This window comes from Eleutherodactylus coqui, chromosome 8 (assembly GCF_035609145.1).
Source record: "Eleutherodactylus coqui strain aEleCoq1 chromosome 8, aEleCoq1.hap1, whole genome shotgun sequence".
In the NCBI taxonomy this organism is placed as follows: Eukaryota; Metazoa; Chordata; class Amphibia; order Anura; family Eleutherodactylidae; genus Eleutherodactylus; species Eleutherodactylus coqui.
Window position 1 is genome coordinate 61,305,313 of NC_089844.1, and position 14,705 is coordinate 61,320,017.

At 41.5% G+C, this 14,705-nt stretch overlaps 1 protein-coding gene across 3 annotated transcripts in view; it reads right to left on the reverse strand.

Annotated features, from left to right (window-relative positions):
• Positions 1 to 336: 336 nt before the first annotated feature.
• LOC136576431 (UDP-glucuronosyltransferase 1-6-like) overlaps positions 337 to 14,705 on the reverse strand; it is a 66,140-nt gene continuing 51,771 nt past the window's right edge. For 2 of the 3 annotated variants that reach the window (XM_066575707.1, XM_066575705.1), the window contains exons 2-5: positions 10,131 to 10,262; positions 8,688 to 8,775; positions 4,779 to 4,998; positions 337 to 1,034 (exon numbers count right to left, since the gene is read on the reverse strand). In XM_066575707.1, the coding sequence (XP_066431804.1) occupies positions 743 to 1,034; positions 4,779 to 4,998; positions 8,688 to 8,775; positions 10,131 to 10,262 (732 nt within the window). In that variant the 3' untranslated portion in view covers positions 337 to 742. Of the gene's footprint in view, positions 1,035 to 4,778; positions 4,999 to 8,687; positions 8,776 to 10,130; positions 10,263 to 12,005; positions 12,912 to 14,705 lie in introns of those variants that run through there. The other variant, XM_066575706.1, reaches the window with a different exon arrangement.

Sequence of the window (14,705 nt, forward strand, 5' to 3'; positions counted from 1 at the left end):
GATGCCCCCCGAATCTTTTCGTCCGAGTAGTCAGTTACTCGGAAAAAGCGGTGCTCGAGTCCAAAAACACCCGAACCGAGTATGTTCGTTCATCTCTAGTCCAAACCTATCTTTTCCGGTCAGCATAAAAGCGGTTGGCCAGAATGCGCACCGTATGCACTATCTTTTCCAACCAGCCGATTTTATGCTCCCTAAAATTACCCATCTGAACAAGTGCATCAAATGGTCACAATTTTCGCGGCAAAATAGCTACGATAAAAAGCTCATGTGAAGGTGCCCTAAAACTTTTTACAAATCTGCCCAGTCAGAAAATAAAGATTTAAAGAGTCCGTATAGTGAAAGGATTCATCTTTAATTGTTGTATTCAGAAGGAAGGTTGCACAGGTTTTTTGCTTTCCCATGGGTAGCTTTACACAAGTTTTTTTGGGCAGATTTTGTGGCAGCGTTTGAGCCAAAGCCAGAAGTGGATTCAAAAGGAATGGGAGATATAAAGGAAGGACTTACACCCCTCCCTTTTGCTAGATCCACTTTTGGCTTTGGCTCAAAACACTAAACTGCATCAAAAACTGCAGTAGCGCTTTTCAAAAAACAAAAACAAAAAAACGCTGTGTGTGTAAAACCATCCTAAATTCAAATTATGAGAAGAAACTGTTTTTTTTTCAATACAAAAAAAAAATTTCACATTAGTGGGTACACTCTTATACCAAAATATATACCTATAGTAATTCTACATAAACACTATCTATTGTTTCTTGGCTTTGGTCTTTGGTCTAGACTTTTTGCCGCAGCATCGTCTGCAGGTGTAGGTGCAGCATTTAAAGCTGATGAAGAGTATAGTGACCATCACAGCAAGGAGGAAGCCGAAGACATCTAGGGAGTGGTACTGTATCCAGTTCAGATCATGAGCCGCAGGTCGCAGATGGGGTGCACCTTTGTGTCTCATGACAAACTCTACCCAGTGAACTGCAAGGTCCAGAGGATTAATTGGTCTGTCCAGATGTAGAGCGGACATTTCCTGAATGTTCTCCTTGTAGCTAAGTTTGAAAAGGAAATTAAAAAAGAAATGGAACAGGCTTAATAGTGTGCTCACTCATTGTTTAACTATGGCATATTCTAAATGGGAGGTAAAAACCTTTACATGCATGAAAAGGGGTAAAGGGATGTTAGGATGGAAAATGGTGTAAATAAAAAGAAAGTAAAAAAATGTTTCCTTTCTATAGGCTGATTAAAGAAACTATGAATGGTAGTCAGAGATATTCATCTTAATTGGCAAAGACATCTGCTCTACACTCTTTGCTAAAAGTTTTTTTTTCTGTGCATCACATGTTAAGGTTCCATAGGCTTAAAGGGATTGTCCAGGTGTGATTGTATAAAACTGTATCCCAATCTGTTACAACAAAAAAGTAGCGGCACTTACCAATCCTCTTTCCCGGTCATCCAACACTCCAGTCCAGCGGACATCCTGGTCTTTGTTTAGAAAAGGCTGCCACCGGACTGCTGTAGGCAATCAAAGGCTACAGCGGTCACATGCCGTTCTCCTGGCGTTACCGCGCAGATGCTGGAAGCCATGATGTGTCAAGAGAATGGCATCTGACCACTGTGGCCTCTAATTGGCTGCAGCCGTCAGCTAGTTTCTGTTCCAAAGAAAAGACCGGGAGGACTACGACATTGCACCTCGTATTGCTGATGGAGGGGATGGGTAAGTATCTGTACTTTTATTGTTTTAATAGATTGGGATGCAGTTTTAAAAAGACATACCACACCTACGAAATACAGCACTGTGCAAAAATATTAGGCAGGTGTGGAAAAAGAGGCACAGAAAAGAAAGCTATCAATACAAGTGTTATTAGTTTATTTCTGTCCATTAACAAAAAGCAAAGTGAATGAACAAAAAAGAAATCTAAATCAAATATTTGATGTGACCACTCTTTGCCTTCAAAACGGCATCAATTGTTCTACCTATACTTGCACACAGTTTTTGAAATAACTCAGCAGGGAGATTGTTCCAAACATCTTGGAGAACTAAGCACAGATGATCTATGGATGTAGGCTTGCTCAAATCATTTTGCTTCTTCATGTAATACCAGACAGACATGATGATGTTGAGATCAGGGCTCTGTGGGGGCCATATCATCACTTCAGAGACTCCTTCCTTATACTGAAGACAGTTCTTAATAACATTGGCTGTATGCTTGGGGTCATTGACTTACTGCTGAATAAATTTGATGCTGATGAGACGCCTCTCTGACGATATTGCATGATGGATAAGTATCTGCCTGTATTTCGCAGCACTGAGGTCAACATCTATCCTGACCAAATGCCCAATGTCATTTGTTAAAATTCAGCTCCAAACTTGCAAGGAACCTCCACCATGCTTCACTGTTACCTGCAGACACTCATTATTGTACCGCTCTCCACCATGCTTCACTGTTACCTGCAGACACTCATTATTGTACCGCTCTCCACCATGCTTCACTGTTACCTGCAGACACTCATTATTGTACGGCTTTCCACCATGCTTCACTGTTACCTGCAGACACTCATTATTGTACTGCTCTCTACCATGCTTCACTGTTACCTGCAGACACTCATTATTGTACGGCTCTCCACCATGCTTCACTGTTACCTGCAGACACTCATTATTGTACCGCTCTCCACCATGCTTCACTGTTACCTGCAGACACTCAATATTGTACGGCTTTCCACCATGCTTCACTGTTACCTGCAGACACTCATTATTGTACCGTTCTCTACCATGCTTCACTGTTACCTGCAGACACTCATTATTGTACCGCTCTCCACCATGCTTCACTGTTACCTGCAGACACTCATTATTGTACGGCTCTCCACCATGCTTCACTGTTACCTGCAGACACTCATTATTGTACGGCTTTCCACCATGCTTCACTGTTACCTGCAGACACTCATTATTGTACCGTTCTCTACCATGCTTCACTGTTACCTGCAGACACTCATTATTGTACCGCTCTCCACCATGCTTCACTGTTACCTGCAGACACTCATTATTATACCGCACTCCACCATGCTTCACTGTTACCTGCAGACATTCATTATTGTACCGCTCTCCACCATGCTTCACTGTTACCTGCAGACACTCATTATTGTACTGCTCTCCAGTCTTTCATCTAACAAACTGCCTTCTCTTACAGCCAATGATTAAAAATTTTGACTTATCAGTCCAGAGCACCTGCTGCCATTTTTCTCCACCTCAGTTTCTACATTTTTGTGCATAGTTAAGTCACTTGGCCTTGTTTCTACATCGAAGGCATTGCTTTTTGGCCACAATTCTTCCATGAAGACCACTTCTGGACAGGCGTTACCAAACTGATAGATGGGTGTACCTCGGTCCCACTGGTTTCTGCAAGTTCTGAGCTGATGACACTGCTGAACATCTTCCAGTTTCGAAAGGAAGTAAGCATAATGTGTATTTCATCTTCTGCCCTAGGTTTCCTTGGCCAATCATTGTGTTTATGGTCTTCAACGTTGCCCATTTCTTTGTCCTTCAAAAAAGTTTGAACAGCATATCTTGAAACCCCGGCCCGCTTTCAAAAATTTGCCTGGGAAAGACCTTGCTGATCCAGTATAACTACTGTGTGTCTTGTTGCTGTGCTCAGTCTTGCCATGGTTTATGACCTGTGACATGAAGCTGTCTTCCACAACCTAACATTTATAGTAGAGTTTGGCTGTTCCTCACACAGTGGTAAGCCTCCTACACAGCTGTTTCTCTTTCAGTTAATGGCTGTGTTTCAACATACAAAGGAGGATTGGTTAAAATTGGTTAACCATACACCTGACTATAATACTATGAAATCCCTGAATTGATGTGCAAATGTACCTGGAAGAACTGATACTGTTTTGAAGGCAAAGTGTGATCACACCAAACATTGAATTGATATGATTTAGATTTCTCGTTTATTCATTCACTTTGCATTTTGTTAACTGACAAAACACTATTAACGCTTCTATTTTTGAAAACATTCTAACTTTGTAAAAGTTTTAGGAAGGCGTGGGAAAAAATTTGCACAGTATTGTACACTGGAGCTGCAGCCCTTTTGTGGTCAATGTTTTTACATGCTAACTAGAGATGAGCAAGTATACTTGCTAAGGCACATTACTCGAGCGAGTAGTGCCTTAGCCGAGTATCTCCACGCTCGTCTCTAAAGATTCGGGGGCCGGCGCGGGTGACAGGTGAGTTGCGGCGGGGATCGGGGGTGAGAGAGGGAGAGAGGGATCTCCCCTCCGTTCCTCCCTGCTCTCCCCCGCTGCTCCCCACCGGCCCCCGAATCTTTAGAGACGAGTGGGGAGATACTCGGCTAAGGCACTACTCGCTCGAGTAATGTGCCTTAGCGAGTATACTCGCTCATCTCTAATGATAACTCATACCACACTTGCCACTCCTTCCCTCTTTTTGTTTGCACAATTATACATATTGCATGAATCAGTGTTGATGCTGCTGTGATCACAGGACTTTATTAGCTAGCAGGTTCTCTGACTAAATACAGAAAAAGTTTGCAATCGCTTGTTTTGATAAGATTTATTATCGGTCCTTATATCTACTCCTACAGGTGACATCAGCAGGGAGAAAGTAAAAAGCTTCAGTAATTCAAGTCTCCAATTTTGCCCTGGTGAAATAAAATGAGTATGCAGTCTCCAAGTGACTCATGTTACCAAATAGCTTTAACGGTATAAGTTAATTGTAGTTGAGAAACTTGAGGTGCGTAGCCTAGGGGTTTTTTTAAGTGGATGTCCATGCTTACCTTGGAACATTTATTACAGCATCAATAGCATTACTAAGGTCTTCTGGTGTCATGTCCAAGACATTGAGTGTCAAACCAGCTCCTCTGGACTCAATCCTCTTAGCATTATCCATTTGGTCACCAAACAGGGGTAGGACGACCATGGGAACAGCATTACAGATACCCTCGTAAATTCCATGAGAGCCCCCATGGGTAATGAAGGCACGAGCTTTTGGATGAGCTGGAGAAAGACGAAAAAGTTGTTAGAAATTCTTTCATGTTACAACTTGTTCTTACGCTGTACCAAAGTTTCTGAGAAACACATTGTTTAAAGTTAAATCAAAGCCAAAAAAACTTTTTTCTTCATTTTATTTCTCTGCTCCTGCCCATTACTTTGGAGTAGAGGGGCATTGTGATATGTTGATCTAGACAGAGGAGGCATCATTATACTCAGCATGATTACATGCATCTTTCAAAACTAGTGTTAAGAAAAGGAGAATAAGGAGTAATTCAAAGGGCTGCCTGTCATTAGAAAAAAGGGTCTGCTTTATCAGAAAAAGCACTGTCTGGTATTGCAGTTCATTCCAATTCTAGTAAGTTTGTTGTCTTCTTTTTGTTACAATTACTATTTTTAATTTATTTAAAATAAAACCATAGTAGAACACAGGATGATGTTCAAACCAATATATAAAGAGGGAATGGGTCTGTGTGGCTAAAGTTAAGGCAGTTAACAATGCAAGTGATGAGACATGCATATGGCAGTGGACAAAATAATTATTTGCCTAGCTTAGCCCGTAGGCAATCAAGTAGAAACAAATAGGGTGCAAACAGCACTACCTCACACCGTATTCAGCCGGACCGGGGATATGCAACAGCCACAAATGAGCCCCGATCCGAATAGGTCCCTTAAAGTATCCAATGAACAAAATATAGGAGTGGCAGCATCCAAGGTGCAGTTCAAACAATCTTTAGTCTTCCCAAGCGATAAATATAACATAGGGGATCAAGTGTCGTGATTGATATCAAGTTCCTGAAAGTATTTATTATCTGTAAATAGAAATTTGGTGTATGTTCCAAATTTTTGGTTTACTTTTCTTGTGGTGCAGTTGTGGTTAGTTGAGTAAAAGGACAATGTGTGTAGCGGGTTCTCCCCTTATAAATGTGGCCATATGCATTAGATCGAAATAGGATGGTGGCTGAACAAATGCTAAAAAAATGATCGCCTGTGAACATTTGTTATGCCAACACATATACATCTTTTATTCTAAATTGCATGTTACAATCATGTATCAGTTAATTGTTCTTTTATTGCATTGTAGACTAGAAAGATATAGCATGATGCTAGTATAAGTAGTGAAGGGGTTAAACAAAAGCTTTCTATAGCCGTGCATGGTACTGGGACAGACAGACAGGAGATAAGACAGTACACTTTTCCTGTGATGTAATTCATGGTATATAAACCACACACCCCTTAGAATAAATTAGAAATCATTTGATACCGCACAGGCTGGTGTGATATGTATTTCTCCTGGGTACCATACTATACGAAATCTAGGAGTGTCTTCTCTTTGATAAACACATAAATTCTCCTTACACATTCTTTTACAGAAAAATAATTTGTGGGCTAGCGGGTATTGGGCAAAAACTTTAAACACTTCTGATTTGTTTCCAAACAATGACAGTCTGTTATTGCTTAGCTTAAATTATCATTCATTGTTCAATATCACAAGATGAATGATCATTTTGGTTGAAATCATCTGTTTTGATCCACTTTAGACTAACGTGTGTGTGTGTGTGTGTGTGTGTGTCTGTGTGTCTGTCTGTCGACACCTTAACATGCTGAACTTTGGACTCTTGAAAATGAAAAGAAGAAGATGTAAGGGTAAAAAGACAGGTAAATAGAAGACAAAGAATGGGAGGAAGTGATGACAGACAAAATTAGATAAAGGTAGTCAATGCAGGGAAAGGGGTGGTGATAAGTGAAGGGTATGAACTATCTAACCTACAAAGTAGAACAAATTCATTCCAAGAAATTCCTTCTCTGTATAACCACAAATATACTGTATTTAAAACACATTTTGAAAAACAGATGTGGACTACATAAACATAGTTTATGTTTATGATGCCTCTCAAATACAAGTGATACATAGTAGGGTGTAAAAATATAGGAATGTAACGATTGTGTCTTATACACCACGTGTCAAAATCAAGGCCCGAAGGCCAAATCTGTCCTGACACGCCATTTTGTTTAGCCCATGAAGGATTGACTCTCCACTTTGCCCTGAGGAGGTGTGGTGTAACCTCTATGGCCGGCCCAGCTATTTTAGTTAATCCTGCTGCAGTGGTGGGAGCCTCTTCTATGTCAGAGGGTCCAGAGTTGTGCCAGGAAGACTTTGTACTCATTTGCAGCCAATTGCTGGGTACTAGGATCATGACTACTGTCTTGAGTCATGTTGGGTCTGGACATCAAATGTTGCTTCTCCCAGTGAGCCCAACATGCTCTACTTGCTGGGGCTCAGATGAGGCAGCGTGTACATCCCAGCATCATTGTATCATTTCAAAAAATCTCACCCACAAGCTAGAGAAAAATCAACAGCATAGATTGGCCTGCAGTCAATGTCTTCTATGGATTCCCTGTGGATTTTTCAACCTGGAAATTTCATAGCCGATCTGCCTCAAGTGGCGATACCATAATGCAGTGTTCACAGTGTTTGGCAACACGATGCATGCTATTTGATAAATATGGCACAACTTTGAGGACAGCATGCCATTTACAAGCAACACAGTTTTTTTTTTCAGAAGTATCCATGCATTGAACTTAGTTGCGGTACTGTATCTTTGAGTAAGAGTGCATCGGGTACTGTATCTATATAGTAAGCTTGATTCTGTTACCCTATCTGTACAGTAAGCTTAGTTCTGATATTGTATGTATGTAGTTAGCTGGGTTTTGTTACTGTATCTGCGCAGTAAGCTCTATTCTAGTACTTTATCTATTCAGTACGCTTGGTTCTGTAAAACCCCACTTCACTGGGGCAGAGAAGTCTAGTATAAATGTATCGCCCTTCACAGTCTAGATAACTTTTTAAAACTTACTCTGTCGTGCCATTTATAATCTGTGGCTCACTATTTCTAATTTTGATCTGCCGCATCCCCTATATTGTCTTAGGGTCTACCTACTAGTCCGGAATTTCCGAGTTTCTCTTCTATGTGTTGTTTGTTTGTCCTAGTGATCACGCTATCCCCAGGAACCATTATTACTCCAAGTCTGGTATATATGTAATAACCAACAGATCATTTTAAAGATTCAGAATTTTGGGAGTTCACATACTTCATACAGCCCAGGATCCATGCGAGACTTAATCTGCCTCTGCCAATGCATTCTCCACATCTGAAACATGACGTGGAGAGAAGCAAATGGACCATGGTGCTTGTCCGGAAGGGATGTGGCCACCCTGGAGGGATAGATATATGTATAATTTACACCAAAGACTGACATAACTTATCCCAGAAATGTACATCAGGTCGCACCTATCATAAATTTCTGTGCAGGCACACAGAGGTAATGAGATATATCAGCCTCTTGGTGTATTAGATGCATCATGCACTGGGGGAAATTATACTAAGATTAGTATTGGAAATGCTGGGTTTAGTAAATTTCCCCCACTGTTCATCAAGAACCTGCACCTCTAAGACCCTAGCAGTGCCTCTGGCTGCATTTGCTGCATCGAAGGGTTATTTATGAGACCCAGCAATGCAACTGAAAGACACAGGATCCGTGGATATGGAGAGATGTTGCACAAGGGGGGGAGCAAGCTGAGCCTTTGCACCCGAGTCCATGGGCCTTTGCTACGCCCCTGCTTTGAAGGCAACCATAATGTAGATGTGGCCCTAGTTGAAAATGAGTTTGACACCCCTTTTATACACACTTACCAAGCAGGTCATTCTGTGGCAGCCATTTCACCAGGTGGGTGTTATTTCCAAGGTTTGAAGGTGGCTTCCCCGTGTATCTCCATATAACCTAGAATTATGAACAGAACAACTGTAGTTTGTCTTTACAGTGGTTTTTATTCATGATGTTTAAAGACATTCATTGCTACATATTGTACTACCTAGCCCATACATTAAGGGTTAATTCATAAAACAAGTGTGCAAAATGCAGAATCCATAAGCACTCTGTGTAGTGTTGTGTGGAGCCTCCATGTTCTCCCCTACTAAAAGTCCTCCGTAATATGGAATGCTATCAAGCATGGCACAACATTTGTTTCTCATGGACTCCATATTAAAAGGCTCCGTGTGCTTCCACATATATAATAGCAGGATCCATAATATTGCCTTGCACGTGAGTCTTAGGAGTCTATGGAAGAGCATGACCACAGAACAGCCTGAAAAGAGTCACTCTGTATGCATGGAGCAATTCGGAGAGGACAAAGCGCTGGAACGGGGCACTCAGTGAGTATCAAACAACGCTTCACGGACTCCCCGTTGGCCTTTGAGCCCTATAATGTAGTTTAGGGGGCTCAAAGGTCATGACAAGTTCCCTTTAAACCATTTTATTTCTAAACTAAATAATCCCAATAGCCCGCCCATTCTATTTATTAATTTAGTTGCCCATCTTTGTAACTGCTCAAACTCTGATATGTCCTTCTTGAGTATCGGTACCTAAAACTGTACACAATATTCCATGTGTGGTCTGACCAGTGATTTGTAAAGAGGGTGAATAATGTTCTTGTCATGTGCTCCCAGGCCTCTTTTGATGCACCCCATGATCCTATTTGCCTTGGCAGAAGCTGCCAGACACTGGTTACTCTAGTTAAGCTTACAGTTAACCCCCAAGTCCGTTTCCATATAAATTTTATCCAGTGGTTTCCCATTTAGCGTGTAATGGTGACATGTATTTTCCTGCCCATGTGCATAACTTTACATTTATCAGTGCTAAACCTCATTTGACACTTTTCTGTCCAATACGCCAACTTATCCAGATCCATTCCCAACCGCATTCTGACCTCACTTGTCTTAATTACTGTACATAATTTTGTATCATTTGCAAATATTGATATTTTACTGTGCAATCCCTCCACAATGTTGTTAGTAAATATATTAAAAAGAATAGGGACCAATACTGCCCCTTGTGATACCCCACTAGGAAAGGTGACCCAATCAGAGGATGTACCATTTGTAACCCCCCTGTGCTTTCTATCACTGACCAGTTACTTATCCACTTACACATTCTTGCCACACCAAGCATTCTCATTTTATATGTATCAACCGCTTTGGAGAAATCAAGATATAGAATATCCAATTGCTCACTAGTTAATAGGGAAATTAATTAATTTGCTGCAAACAAGTTAATGATTACATTAATGATTTTCCTACCGTTTGAGGAATGTATCTGAAAGCTTCTGCTATATCCATTGCCTTATTCATTGGAATCTCAGACACCATTGATCCCAGGGAGAAAACTACAAAACCATGTTCACCAGAGCTTTCCACTAGCTTTTCAAAATCCTGAAAAACAAGGAAAATGCAAGGTTTAGACCGCATACACTCAGTAATAGCTATGAAAGTGCTGCAAACAAAAGATCAAGTATTAGTTACACATTTTGGCATACAAGCACTCATCAAATATTAAAGGAATTCCCATTTGTAAACGATTAATGGGAACTTTGCCTGTAATACTAAACCAGGCCACTACAGTGGGAATGAAAGCTGTCTGCTTACGGCAGAAATTAGCGCAGTGCACCGCCACACCGGACTGACTAACGGCTATATGGTGGGGGTCCTGGGCAACCAACCTGCACTAATCTACTATTAAGATCGCAGCATGTTCTATCTTAGGGCCTATTACCTGGGCATACATGCCAAGATAGTATATGGCGATTGGCAGCGTGCAGAAAGTACATCATGTCATTGCGTATGTACTGCGTCTCGCACGACTGTCTCATGTGGGCATCACGCAGCGAATTACGCTTGTGTCAAGCCGCCCTGAGTGTGCATTCACATGGGCAAGTATGATATCGGGATTTAGCACACCTCATCACAATCTGGTGTCCTCTTTCATGCAACTTTTCCACCTAAGTTTTGCATGCTTAGCCAGTGACGTCCTTCCTGTGGCATCACCAGTAATTTGCCACCATCAAGTAAATAAAAATTCAGAAAAACAACATTTTTTTAAAAAGTGCACCGTTAAAAGTACTTTTTTAAACCTTGCACAATGTAGACAGAAGCACCTGAGCCCGAGCAGCTAAGAGATATCAGTGTTTACTGTAGAGTCATCAGGTTATCAGAAAATGAACTTTGAATCCTACAGCTACAGATCAAAGATGAGAAGCCGACATTCATAGATCACATGAAACAAAAGGTAAATTTTCAAACATATACTTAGCTGTCCTGCATACTGTAAGTATTCTCTACAAATCTGTCCAAAATGGTGTCACTTTTGTTCCTGACATTCTTACCGGCTCAAAGTTTCCTTACTAAGTTATTCTGAAACTTGTATTGTTTCTGTAAAACACATGTGCCCCAGTTTAATGTTTTGTGAACAGCAGAAAGCCTGAAAATATAACCTTACCTTCAGTGATATCCATAGCACTACTTTATTGAGATGTATGCAGTGGCCCGGCTTCGTATTGCAGGCAAAGTTCCAATTGAATACCAAGTGCAATACCAACCTGGACCACTGCAGAGGGAACGGAGCTGTGTGCTTCCAGCACATATAAGATTGCATGCTGAGCACACTGGCCAAGTGAACAGCTTGTGTTTATCAACAGCAGCCAGTCAGAGGAGGCAGAGCTTCAGGAGGGAGGAAGCAGCAGCCTGAACCAATGATGAGACAGGGGGTGTTGCTTAGACTACTGCAGACTCCCTGTAAACACTGTAGATAAACTGTAGTGACAGATCATAGCTCTGTCCTACTGGAGCTCAGCTAAAAGCAGACAATGAGCAAGATCTAAGGAAAATAAACAGCAAGTAAGGATTACCTGTAGGTACTGACCTGCATTTAATTTTTGAGCTACTGCCTGAACAGTCCATTTAATATTTTCCTTAATTCAATGCTACACTGTCTCACATAGCAATCAAACCTTATTATCCTGTATGTGTCTCAGGGGATTTTCCACCTTCTTTTCAGAAACCTAAAATCAGACCCATTTGTGGCTGCAAAGCAACTGGCTATACAAGAAGCCTTCTCAGTCATCAGAACATATACTTATGCTAAAACATTGTCCAAAACTAAACAAATACAATTGTTACCTCACTTAGCAGTTTCCTGTTGGCACAGTTGATGCCTCCTATAAAAACCATATTGGGCATAACAGGCTTGGGAAATTCAAAGACAAAGTCATATTTTAGAAGCCAAATTGAAGCTCTCCTGTAAAGGTCCATAGCACTGATATCTCGTTTCAAGAGTTCTGTGGCCAGTTTGGCATAAGGAGAGTACAATCGATCAAACATTGCACGGTCGAACAGCCATACAAGAGAATTCAGCAGTCTTTCGAAGAAGGTCATGTGGTCAGTGTAGGTGGTGAACAATATGGGAACATAGGAAAGTGGGGCAGGAGAATGAGCTGCTTCTTGTCCTATCCCAAAAGGAGCGCCACTCGTGAAGAATACAGAAGGGATAGAGAGAAATTCAGCAATGATCTCACCACATGGAAAGAGAGGGTCGCTCAGCATGACATCAAACTTGCCTTTTTCCAAGTATTCGATGAGTGTTTTATTCTGAAGAATGTTCTTGCAAGAATTGAGAAACCAATTTGTTTCATCTGTTTGTCTTTTGTAGATTAGCTGAATCTTCTGAGGAATTGTCTTATGATCAAACGCTTCTTGCATCACTTGTTTAGAAAAGTCTTCCATATTTCGTTTGCTGAGAGGCACATGGTAGGTTTGCACGGTGTAACCCAAGCCTTCATTAATGAGATTTGTTTCAGAAGTGATCACCACAACTTGGTGACCTCTTTGGGTCAAGCTGTCTAGCAAGCCTTGCATGCTGAGCCAGTGGCTTCCTTCTTGAGGCACCACAAGCAGTCTCCCACATTCCGACCAATTGAAAACAACCAAGAAAAATATGATATATGCAGCCAAGGACTGACAAAACTGGCCCCTCATATTTGCTGTTAGGTTGCTGTAGGAGAACGCTTAGTGCTATAGATCTAACAGGGAAGGCGTTTACGTGCAGTGGGACGGCTTTACATTTTGTTTCACTGTTTGTTTCCAATGATAACAGAACAGGAAAAATGTAAAGTTTGACAAGCTCCTGCTAGGAGAGGAGGCATTCTGAAAATTCCAAACTAAGTAGTTTTGGCAGCGTTACTACAAAAACATTCCAGAAAAGCAGTAATTGCTGGGGGCAATACAGAACACGTAAATCAAAAACTTACTCCACCCAAAACACAAGCTGAATTGAGTGATGTGCCTCATATATTAATACTGTATTAAGACTCTCTAAGTTGGATTCTAGTTACCTGACTTTTTATTTGGGTAGACACATGAAGCAACACTGAGAACGGGTATCACTATATACTAAGTTAGGGAAAGCCTGGGGGGGATTTCAACTCACCTCCTGCCTGGTTCCTGTGGCGTCCCTCTGTGAAGTCCGCGCACCATCCTGCGAAAATCTATCGTAATGTCCGCAGCGGGGCTGCACGGAAATTCCGCAGCCAAAAGGCTGGTTCAAAACCTGTGGGATTTGGTGCAGGTTTGAAGCGGCTTGTTCACCTGTAATCCGCTGCGGAAATCTCTGCTCATAGAGAGAGGAGAGGCAGCAGCGGAAACAGCGATACAATTAACATGTGGTGGATTTGAACTGGAGTGACATTTATATGCCTATATAAAATGTGGTCTGTGGTTAGGGACAGATATTCTACAGAGGATATATTGCTGCTGGTGTAGAAGCTTGTATACTGGGGTTATATTGGAGGGACCAAAGAAAGAAGCTCCATCATGTTTAAATGCCCATACGAAATGTGTACATTGGGATAGGGTGCTAATTGATCATTCACTGTCATGGATGTCAACCAGGCACTCCAAGCTACCAGAAGAAGAAGACCGGGACATTAAATGCACTGATGCCCAACCATTTTTAGCCCTTCATTTTTAGCCCTTCAGAGGCAGTATGTACTCAGGGGAATATGGAAATGGAGGTGCCAGCTCCCAATTCTCACTCTAACATAGAGTCCACTCAGGAAGAGAAGGACGACAAAGAGGAAGAGGGGATGGAAATATCTATATCTATATATATCTATATATAGATATTGTAGAGATGCACTACAGAGAATGGCCTGTAGGAGGCAACAGACAGGCATTCTGGTGTCTAAGAAAAGGGAAAACGCCCATAGGTGTGGTCAGGAAGTTGTATATAAGGGTACATTCCTGATACACCCAGGGAGATGTTGGCTGAGAGAGCCAGAGAGAGAGAGCTCAGTGGAGCTGGGAGGGCTGCTAGCCCCAGGGTCTAGTGCAGACCAGGAAGGCAGGAGGTTGACAGGGTTGACCACCCTAACCTCAATACCCAGGTGGGGTGTGTATATGGACTTTATGTTTTACTGAAGTACGTTATATGTTTATGCTGTGAATAAAGACTGGCAGGAGCCAGGTTTAAAGAAAATCCACGTCTCCAGAGAGTGTTTCTACACGGCTGGTGCCCATTCCGGTCTGGAAGTTGGCGATCCGCAGGCAAGTGGACCCCAGCTTGCCACAATATATATATATATATATATATATATATATATATATATATATATATATATATATATATACACACACACACATCAACAATACACCATTAACTATAGCTGATGGTCACAGCTCACTTCCTCTCTCTTCATGCACAATGATCTCTGTGCAGGTCACAGAGCTGGCCCAAATCACTCTCCCATAGACATCCATGCATAATCTCCAGCCTACAGGTTCATATGACTACTAAAAGAAAAATTAAAAAGTTATGTGACTTTA